Consider the following 11,175-nt stretch of genomic DNA (forward strand, 5'->3'; position numbering starts at 1 on the left):
CACTTTTTTTTCTGAAATAATTGAGTTTGCTGGAATAAACTATTCAGCTCAATATTTTTCATCTCCCTCTAATATAAATGTATTTGATTCCTATAAATCTGAGTGAGGTCAGGGAGGAAATCACACATATTTGTTTTCCACAGGGTATATGAGCTATTAAGGCATGCTGCACTTATTATAGATCATATTTGTTATTTGGCAAGATAATTTGAATGATTGAGAACACCATTTGAGAACATGTAACACCAAGAAACAACCAGAAGGGAAAACTGAAAGCCAAGTACACCACATAATAAATACTTTAAATAAAATGCTCCATGGCAAGTCACACATAGAAAATAGACTAGTAGGATATCATTCTAAATCACACATGCTGTTTATTCTTATGCCTCAGAGAATGTATTTATTTCTCTCATGTAAGGATATTAGTGCTTTTACCTGGACCACTTATAATTTGTGTATATTTTTATGTCTTCCTTCCAGCCTCAAACATGTGGATATTTTCTTGGCTTTGTGTTCTTCTAATTATTTTGGCTGTGGCTGATGTGGACACAGTAGCCAAGACCACACCGTACACCAAATTTACAAAGAAATCTGACAGGAAAGAGATGCTGAAGGGCCTCAAGCCATCCAATGGCCTCCCTCTGGATGAAGAAGAAACCCTACTTACAGAAATGGCTGCCGTGGCAGAGCCCACCACTGTCCCCTCGCCCTCAGCCATGGCAGAGCCCACCACTGACCCCTCTACCCCCGCCAGTCTCTTTCCATTTGAAAGCTTCTCTCTGGACACGGCTGGTTTCTTTTTGAACTGCTGCCATTGCTGCTCATTTGTCGCTGGCCAGAAAGGAGAACCTGGAAAGTCGGGAGAACAAGGTACTTGAAAATGCCTACCTGAACGTCCCCAGAGAGGAGGGGTTGGGGTGCAGAATTGTTCTGAGGGGTTCTGCAGTGGCGGGATGCTTGCCCGTAAGAATGTGATGAATGCAAATGGAAGCATGGTTATTGATACACATTTATATTGAGATAAAAATGCAGTTCAGTCACCACAACTGTATCTATTTTTTAAAAAAGGATTTGTTCATTTTTATTATATGAGTGTGGGTAGTCTGCCTGCATGAATGTCTATAGAACATGTGTGTGCCTGGTGCCCATAGAAGTCAGAAAAGGTGACAGGTCCTCTGTCACTGGAGTTATTGATGATTTTGGGCCACCACGTGGGTGTTGGGAATTGAATCCAGGTGCTCTAGATAGAAGAGCAGCCTGTACTCTTCACCACTGAGCAGCCTCTTCGGCCTCAATCACAGCCATATTTCTTAGAGTTCTTTCTATTACCCACACATGACCTATGCCTACTGTATTGGGTAAAATCTACTGAATTAATAGTGATGTTCCAAACTGAGTCAGGGACTCCCAACTCCAGTCCCAGTGCTGAGGTTTTCTAGGCAGCTCAGGCTATGACCAGTGGAGTTTTTTTTTTTTTTATGGTTGATTTTAAAACTGGTAAATGAAAATTCAATTGCATGGCAAGAAAGTGTGGCAACTGATGGACTTTTTGAGTGCTATTTGTAGTTAGGATTAGAAGTGGAAGGGCTGTGAGCGGAGAATAAAGTGTAAAATTCAGTTTGGGCCTCATTGAAATGCAGAAGCAACACTGTCATTGCCCAGCAATTTTCTCTGTTGAACACTGTGGTTACTATTTTGAAATCTCAGATGTCTTTAATATATACATAATGAATATTCTCTCAGTTTTACTGTAATGTATTCTGGCTTTTATGTGCTATGTGGTATAGACAACTTAAGATAAAATTAAAGATCAGAATGTCAATTTTAAATTCCCTATTCCCTGAAAATAATTCACATAATGTTTGTGGCATCTAGTCTGTGGCATAAAGCTGTAATATCAGTAATTATGCATCCTCACAGAGCTTTTAATTAATTTCATCTTGTGGTAGAGGGTTTTAGGGAGATATGCTATTTATGCTGAGCTGGTTTAAGGGGTAGAGAGAATGAGATTAGGACCCCAAGATTTCCTTGATGATGATTGGAAAGGCAATGTGGCTGAGGAAGTCATATTTATCAGAACTCTTCATGTCTTATTTGGCTGGCAAACTGTTAAGGATGGAAAGCCCAGTCAGGGCCATAGAGACAGCTGGTGGCAAGACTTTGAAGAAGACAGTGAGCTCCATAGCATGAGGACATTTGTCTCACCTAATGACAGATGAGATTGGGCTGTTCCTGGCCTTCAGCTTCTCTTTTAATCTTTGTGACATATATTTTGGAGATGTGCCAAGTCCTTAGCCTGTCTGTGTAACTCATATGTCATAATCTAACTGGTTATATCATCTGACTGAGAATGTTATGTATCTATTTATGCTGTGGATTAAACATGGGGCTTTGCACATGTTAAGCTATTGCCCCAATACTTTTTATCTTGAGACAGTCTCACAAAGTTGCCCATGTTGGCCTTTTAATCACTCTGAAGGAACTCACCTAACTCCTACCTCAGCTTTTCAAGTAGTTGCAATTACAGACCCAAGTTATCAGGCCAGGCTCACACTCAGAAGGTTGGCCAACATGGCCCTTTCCTAAGAAGGCTTCATTCTTTAAGTCTTAGTTTCAACAATGGGAAACAGAATAATATGAAAATACAATCAAGATGAATATGTGATGCCTGAAATAGAGTAAATGCTCTGTAAACTACCTTTATCACTCAGTTAATATGGAGGGAGTATAGTTCTATCTTGTGAAATTCTCGGAGCCTGATACAATGGCATCCTGTATCTTGAGATTCAAACAGTTGTTCTAGCTTTACCAATTTCTTGAAATTGTTTTTATTTTTTTGATATTATAATATAATCGCATCATTTCACTCTTCTCGTTTTTCCTCCAAACCCTCCCATGTACCCTGCTTTGCTTTCTTTCAAATTCGTGGCTTCTTTTTCCTTTAATTGTTGTTACATACATATATGTGTATATATACACACATATTCACAAATACATAAATAGATCTGCTCAGTGACTCTTCCTCTTCTGTGTTTTTTTTTTTCATTAGAAATCTAATATGAGAGCAGCATTGAACAAACTCAAAGGAAAAGAATAAACCTACTCAAGTCCAAGCATTTCAACATTTCTTCATTAACCCTCTGTCTTTGGTCATGTGAACATACATATTGCAGGCATCACATAGTACATTACCTACTTTTAAAGTCTTCCTAGATTCAGTTTATGGATGGAAAAAATCATGAAAGCATAGATTTTTCTATTCTAACATACAACTCTTTGATGGACAGAAGGTAGCTCTCCATCTCTTGCTTCTGGTTTGGCTTCAATTGCTATGGGTGCCTCATGTTAAGAAGAGTGGGGAGTTTTACAACATTTCTAAATCTTTACAAAAAATACCGAAGATATTTTTACATTGCACCTGGTGATGTGCTCCTGGTTCAGTGAGCATTCGGTCAACTTAGAGGTTGCAGCACCTGCCGGTGAAGAGACTGGAGGCAAAATCAATCGGTTCTCCTGGAAAACCCAGCTTTCTCCCTTGTGCTCAGTCTTCAGGTGTTTCCAAGAATACAATCCCGATCTCACACACTGACTGTGGTCAGCCTTCTTTTGGGCCCCTTGTGCGGCTGCATGATGCTCCTGTGGCAGCTCAGGGGTGTGTCTGGTGTTTCCGCAACAGTAGAACCCCACTGGGCCTTGGGAGGTGACACTGCACATTGGACTGTGTTTTGCTTTCTTGTTTCCTCTCATCTCCTCTGCTTAGTCTATCTCTATTCCAATCCTCCCTGCAATTCTTCCGCAAACGGGGAAGCATGCCTTCAGCCCTAACCTCTACTGCTAGCAACTTATTAAAGGTTTTCTTTTACAAATTTACAGTTTCTTCCAAAGATGGAGTCTATGGAATTTGATTTTTTTTGTTTCATTGAGTTGTTTTTAATTTTTAAATTTCCATTTCATTCTATCCCATTAGCCTTAATTATAATTAAAATGAAATTTTGTAACTTTGTTGAGTGTGATTATCTATATGGTAAACTGTTGGAGAAATTAGCCTCGAATTATTCCAAGTAAACAGTAATTTTCACCCTGGCAAATGGGACTGAACTTGCAAAACAATAATTAATTGAGTTAGGTGAGTTGTAGGTAAGCATCCGTCTGGTTGAATAAGTGTTATCTGTGGCGGTTTGAATGAGAAAGTCCCCGGCCGGCTCATGTTTGCATGCTCAGTGTAGCAGGCTTTCTTTTGGGCTACCAACTAGCTCACAGATAGCAACATGGAGACTTATTATTAGTTACAAATGCTTGGACTTCATTTACGCTTGTCCCATTAGCCCTCATAACTTAATTTAACCTGTTTTTCTTCAGCTACGTTTTGCTTTGGAGCTTTTTACCTTTCCTTCATTCTGTATGTCCTACTCCATGTCTGTCTGGCAGCTGCCTGGCTGGCCGGCCCCACGTGTCTCCCTCTCTTTCTCCCTCGTTCTCTTCTTCTTCTAATAATTCTCTCTGCCTGCCAATTCTGTCTATCCCTCTACTGCCTAGCTATTGGATGTTCAGCTTTTTGTTAGACTTATCAGGTGCCTTAGGCAGGCAAAGCAACACATCTTTGTTAAACAAATGCAGCATAAACAAACGTAGCACTTCTTTACATAGTTAAACAAACGCAGTGCAAACAAACGTAACACGTCTTTACATAGTTAAACAAATGCAGTGCAAACAAATGTAGCACGTCTTTACATAGTTAAACAAACGCAGTGCAAACAAATGTAACACGTCTTTCCCCAGTTAAAGTGATTTTTCACAACAACTTAGTTCCCAGTTTGAGCACTGTATGGGAAAGAGTAGGAGGTGTGGCCATGTTGGAGAAGTATCACTGGGGTCGGGCTTGGAGACTTAAAAAGCCCAAGCCCCCCCCCCACCCCCCTTCTCTCCTGCCTGTGGGTCAGGATGTAAAGCTCTCACTTACTGCTTCAGCGCCATGCCTGTCTGCTTCCTACCATGATGATCATGTATTTTACTACCCTCTGGAACTGTGATCCTCAGATTAAATGATCTCTTTAATGTGGGTTGTCTTGGTGATGGTGTTTCTTCATGGCAATAGAACCGTAACTAAGACAATATCCAGTGAGGTCAGAGACTTGCATGGCCTCCACCATACTGCTTGGTCACTGCTTACATGAAAAGTGCTATTTTTTTCAGTTGTTTAAAGACTGATTTTTTTTTTTTTTTTAAAAAGACATTTTAGGAAGTTCTAATTCCTTTATTGAGTCTTTGCTTAATACTATTTTTTTGAGGAATTCTCTTCTGACCCCATAAATATAACTCCTTTTATTTTTAACACTGACTTACAGTGGAACCTTCCTATTTTACTTTGTATCAGCTATGGTAGGAAAATTTCCATTTCTCCTTATGTTATCTGCTTAATGTTTATCTTGCACAGATTCTCATCCCTGTGGGGATGGCTACATTTCTAATACCTAGCAAGATGCCTTAGTGTACAGGAAACATCACAAATAGTTCCTAATCGATGGGTAAGTGGATGAATGGGAATCTCAAAGTGTCTGGTATTGTGTTTTTACTTCCAGTTTAAAAGTGTGGTCCTAGGAGGTGAAGTGTCAGAGAATCATTTCTTGTAATTTGATACAGTGCCGCTCCCCTGAATCATTTGATCACTGACACGGACACAGTGACAAGTACTAATGGGCTCAATTTATCTGTTCAGGTAGTACAAAATTGCAAATCAGACAAAAATATTACCCTTAGAACTCTGTAATGGCTTCCTCTCACCAGATTTTATCAGTAGGATGATGACGGTTTTTGGTTTCAATAAAATAACTGCCTCTTTCCCTGAACTAAAGAATTTAAAAACATATTTTTTCTAATGTGATTTTAAAACTTCATTTCTAGGTCCTAAAGGAGAAACTGGTGACATTGGCAGCCCAGGGCCCCCAGGAATCATTGGACCCCAAGGTCCCAAAGGGCAGAAAGGAGAGAAGGGTAGGTAACCATTTCCATTCCAGATCAAACTCAGGAAGACTGTGAAGCATTTTTAAGATCAGTTTGCTAAACAAAGGCTAGATTATTGAAAGCAGGTTTCCAAAAGTAGAAACATTTGATAAATCATCTTACATATTAATTAGACATAAAATATTAACTTTATATATGCCACTTGAAAAACTCAGGTATATGAGAACCTCCCCCTTCCCCCACAGTGACATATATATACACACTCCAGCAGGGGATGAGGAGAGAGAGAGAGAGAGAGAGAGAGAGAGAGAGAGAGAGAGAGAGAGAGATTCTTCTTCTTTTTAATTATGATATTTTCATTTATTCAGACAATATGTTTTGATTATGTTTTCCCCTCTCCCAACACCTCCCAGATGCCCAACACCTTCCTATACCCAACTTTATGTTCTTTCTCTCTCTATGCTTCCCAAACCAAAACCAAAACAAAGAACAGAAAACAAAACAAGCAAGTCATAGGAAAACAAATGCCAAGAGAAATTCTTTACTGGCCACCAGCATGACCCAGAGACTAGAAGTTACAAAATATAGTCTCTAGGGAAGGGTCCTTTCTTTCAGTGTGAGACCTTTTATTCTTTCTTTTCCTCACTCTAATACTGGGGAGCGAGGCCATGCAATCTAGGTAAGGGCTCTTCAGCTGAGCTAGATGCACCCAGTTAAGTGTGGATTTTTCTTTTATTAGTACAATTAAGTTAAGTTTTGGTAGAAATCTGGCTGTTAAGGAGAATTTGATACTGTCTTTGGCTCACTCTGAAATGAGATAGTATCAATGATGGGCAGCTGAATGAATTTATAATCTCAAAAAATAAAAGAAATAATTAAAATACAGCAGTGGTTATACATTGCCTGGAACCTGGCAGAAGTGGACTTTTATTGACTCAAAACCTCTTCATCAAAGAGGATTTGTAGCTATGAACACTTTCATTGATCCTTGCCTGCCCAAGAAATCTGTATCTCTGAATACATCAGCAGAGAAAGGTTTTCTGTCCCAGAAATGCCTCGATCTTTCTTTGGGTACTTTAAGGTCCTATAAAGTTGATATTCACTGGGACATTTAGAAATTCCTCAGAGAATACCGGTACCCTATAGAAAAACCATCTCTCCATCAAGCTCAGTGTTTCAGCTCCAGTGTCGTGTGTCAGAAGACCTAATATCACATATACATCACCCTCCCTGTGGCTCAGGAACTGCCTAGCTCGCTCCTGCCGGAACAGTCAGTGAAGTAATTACTCAAAAAATATGCTTGGATAAGAGAGTGCTGCTTCTCACTTGTCAGTGATGCGATTTTCATTCTTGGAAACATTTAATCCTTTTGTGGCTGAATTATATTAGCAGGGAGCCTGTGAAATAAGGATGAGTGATGAACCTCCTCAATGCTTCATACATTTCGGAAGCTAGACTTCGGGAAGTGGAAGAAAATCTGGGGAGGTGCCACAAGATACGGTTCTTAAGAAGATGCTTTGATGAATGATCAAAGTGAATTTCATTCAGCCAGTCTCTATAAAGTGGCAACTCTACTTTCCTTCTACTTCCAGACTTCGTGTGGACTCCTGGTTAAGAATGAAAGTTAAAAAAAGTCCCCAAACCTCGCTTGAATGACTCTAACGCTAGGCAGTCATCATCTAACAGAATACTTTCCATTAGGGCAATTAATCTCCTTAAATAAACTTAAGAAATGCCAGTAATGCTGGGCATGGTACTACACGCCTTTAATATGCAAATTTTCACTTAGGAAGCACTTAGGAAGCAGAGGCAGGCAGAGCTCTCTGAGTTTAAGGCTGGCCTGGTCTACATAGTGAATTTCAGGACAGCCAGGGACATACAGTGAACCTGGGTTAAAAAAAATGCCAGTAATGCTGGATAAAGCTGGCCCGCATTCCATTAACTGAAGAGGGAATCTGCTTGGTCCTTCACTTCAATTCAACATCAGAACCTGTCAGATTACATTTAGATATTTTCCTGGTATCCCATGGGCTAAATTTGCACATTTGGTTTTGTGTGAAGCAATAATAGAGAAGCCAGCCTAGAAACTAGAGTGACCCATGTTGGATTTCTCTGGGTTGTACTATGGCAAATATCTGAATGTCTAAATCTTTTAGTATCATAAATGTTTTCTGTAGCTCTATAAGAGTATACCAAAGTTATTCCAACATGTAACGAAAACAGACCATTTTGACAGTGTCTGTTAAGGGTAGTTTTTCATTCCTGAATTCATTTTTTTTGGTAGTTTTGCTGATGGAAGAGTGTGGTGGTCTCTCTCTCTGTTTAAACTTCTATGGTGAGTTGAGATGGAAGTTTTTCCCACGGTCCTGCAGCCCCACAACTGCTTATAAAATAATTACTCAGAGGCTTAATATTAATAACAAGCTGTTTGGCCTATGGCTCAGGCTTATTGCTAGCTAGCTCTTACATCTAAAATTAACCCAATTCTCACAATCCAAGTATTGCCACGTGGCCATGGCATTACTGGTCTGCTGGCATGTTGCTCCTTGGGTGGCTGGATAGCGTCTGCTCTGACTCTGCCCTTCTCCCTGTTTCTCTCTTGGATTTCCCACCTGGCTATAACCTGTCTTGCCATAGGCCAGAACTGCTTCTTTATTAAGCAATGGTAGCAACACATAATCACAGCATACAGAAAGACCATCCCACAGCAGTGAGTGGCCAACAAAGAGGACATTTTGACTGCTGCTCAAAATTTGCAACAGGGAAAATACCAGCACACACACACACACACACACACTTGTCAGTTATTAGAATTTCATGAGAAATTTGAGCAATCATATGAAGGCTGTGAGAAAGAAGAGTTCTGCTGTAGGGACCAGCTCTTAATCCCCTTTAAGTGGTTCACCATTAACTAGAACTCAAAATTCCTAATGTCCTTCAACACATTCTTTTTCCATACTGTTTTACCTTTAAGCAATTTTTGTTAAGCAATGTTGGAATGTGGCGAAACTCTGAACCACATGTTGGCTTTATCCCAAATGACAGAGTCATGTCAACATTAATCCCTGTACTATTTTAGGACTAAAGGGAGAACGGGGAGACCAAGGAGCAGGTGGCATTCCAGGATTCCCAGGAAAACCAGGAGAGCAAGGTAAACTCAATCTACCACATGAGGACCCGAGCACAGAAAAGCCCTCTGTCTCTTCCTCTTTGTAAATGTAGGAGTGACAAGGTTTGTACTCAAATTCTCATGATTTTATTAACTCAGTGTGCTCATTGCATGAGTTGAGTCTAGGAGTTGAGACTTTAGGCAAATATTTCTGTATTCTGCTCTGTTTTTCAACTGCCGTCAGCAAACAGAATCTACATTTCTGTTCCTGTGTCTGTGGGACTTCAGGAGTAGATGAATAAAGACAAAGGTTGAAGCGATCACGTGATTTGGGCCAAATGCAAAAGCTAGTGGAATAAAAACAGTTCTATATTATCTTAAAAGTAAAGAAGGAAAACCCCAGAAACGTTATTGTTCCTTGGAAGCATCAGCTAGCCTCCTTTTGAGAACATGACATGGTAATTATTGCTCACTATATTTAATGACTCCTCGAAACAGACATTACCGAGCCAAGAACTGGGTTTACAGGTCTCATTGGCTGGTATTATTTCAATATTTTAGGTCTATGGTAATAGCATCCTGTCATAGTTTATATGCTTCTCAAGCATTATTTTACTTTTCTATTTCAGGTGGACTTGGTCCCAAGGGAGATAAAGGAAGCATTGGCCCGGCAGGAACGAAAGGGCAAAAGGGCTCCCAGGGGGACCTGTGTGGGAACTGCACCAAAGGAGAGAAAGGGGACCCTGGGGCCTCTGGTGCCCACGGCTTCATTGGAGAGCCCGGGGCCAAGGGCGAGAAGGGGGGGATTGGGGAGAAGGGTTATCGTGGAGAGTCTGGGGAGAGGGGAGAAAAAGGTAGCAGAGGAGACGCTGGGGCAGAAGGCAAACGCGGCTCAGATGGTCTGCCTGGACCCAGAGGCGATCCTGGCCCTAAGGGAGACAAAGGAGATATAGGTCCTCCTGGTTTTACCGGACCTGCGGGTCCGAAGGGTGAGCTTGGGAGCAAAGGAGCTCGAGGGCCCACTGGGAAGAAGGGCTCCCGGGGTGTCAAGGGCTCCAAAGGAGAGGCCACTCAAGTTACACAGTCAGCGTTTAGTGCTCTTTTGTCCAAGCCTTTTCCTGCTCCAAACATCCCCATCAAGTTTGACAAGATTCTCTCCAACGACCAAGGGGATTATAGCCCCATCACTGGGAAATTTAACTGTAGCGCTCCCGGGACGTACGTGTTTTCCTATCATGTCACTGTCAGGGGCCGACCTGCTCGAATCAGTCTTGTGGCCCGCAACAGGAAGCAGTTCAAGTCCAGAGAGACGCTCTATGGTCAGCAGGTGGACCAGGCCTCCCTCCTCCTCATTCTGAAATTGAGTGCAGGAGATCAAGTGTGGCTAGAAGTGTCAAAGGACTGGAACGGACTGTATGTTGGCCCGGAGGATGACAGTATTTTTAGTGGGTTCCTTCTGTACCCAGAGGAAACTCTTGAGAAGTCACCATAAATCCAACTTTTGGACACTGCACTTTTGATTTAGTCTATTAATCTCAAGTAGAGCTCTCAGAAATTTTGATTTTTTTCCCCCGTGATTATAAATGCAATACAAAAGCATTTAAAAATGTGCAGCATAGAGTCAACTACTCCTATTCAAAGCGTCTCCTTTGAAGTATTTATGTCTTTGGGAGCATGCCTATTGAGTTTGTAGCTAACGTTTTTCATTCATCATTATAATGTCGTTAGCTGATGCCATTTAAGGAATTAATAATGGCAATGCTCAAAACTATGAATGAGATTTATCATTAATAAGTACTTGTGTGGTGGTTTGAATAAGAATGGCTCCCGCCAGGCGGTGGTGGCGCACGCCTCTAATCCCAGCACTCGGGAGGCAGAGGCAGGTGGATCTCTGTGAGTTCGAGGCCAGCCTGGGCTACAGAGTGAGTTCCAGGAAAGGTGTAAAGCTACACAGAGAAACCCTGTCTCCAAAAACCAAAAACAAAAAAGACTGACTCCCATAGGTTCATAGTTCATATATATTTGAATGTTTGGTCACAGGGAGTGAACCTGTTTGAAAGAATTAGAAGGTGTGACCTTTTTGGAGAAGTGCCACTAGGGGT

At 41.1% G+C, this 11,175-nt stretch overlaps 1 protein-coding gene across 1 annotated transcript; it reads left to right on the forward strand.

The window, feature by feature from the left end:
• The first annotated feature begins 491 nt into the window (after positions 1-491).
• Positions 492-10,565, forward strand: Otol1 (otolin 1). The gene is made up of 4 exons (XM_036189637.1): positions 492-873; positions 5,905-5,994; positions 9,044-9,115; positions 9,703-10,565. Exons 1-4 carry the CDS (start codon positions 492-494, stop codon positions 10,563-10,565), a joined length of 1,407 nt encoding a protein of 468 aa, XP_036045530.1.
• The last annotated feature ends 610 nt before the right edge of the window (positions 10,566-11,175 follow it).

The sequence above is a fragment of the Onychomys torridus genome, chromosome 6, assembly GCF_903995425.1.
Source record: "Onychomys torridus chromosome 6, mOncTor1.1, whole genome shotgun sequence".
NCBI classification, from domain to species: domain Eukaryota; kingdom Metazoa; phylum Chordata; class Mammalia; order Rodentia; family Cricetidae; genus Onychomys; species Onychomys torridus.

What these genes read in the sequence shown, in the direction of transcription:
- Otol1 (XM_036189637.1), top strand. Translation starts at nt 492, where the DNA reads ATGTGGATATTTTCTTGGCTTTGTGTTCTTCTAATTATTTTGGCTGTG. An exon ending in TGGAAAGTCGGGAGAACAAG is followed by an intron (nt 874 to 5,904) that starts GTACTTGAAAAT and finishes CTTCATTTCTAG; the next exon opens with GTCCTAAAGGAGAAACTGGT. An exon ending in AGGAAAACCAGGAGAGCAAG is followed by an intron (nt 9,116 to 9,702) that starts GTAAACTCAATC and finishes TTTCTATTTCAG; the next exon opens with GTGGACTTGGTCCCAAGGGA.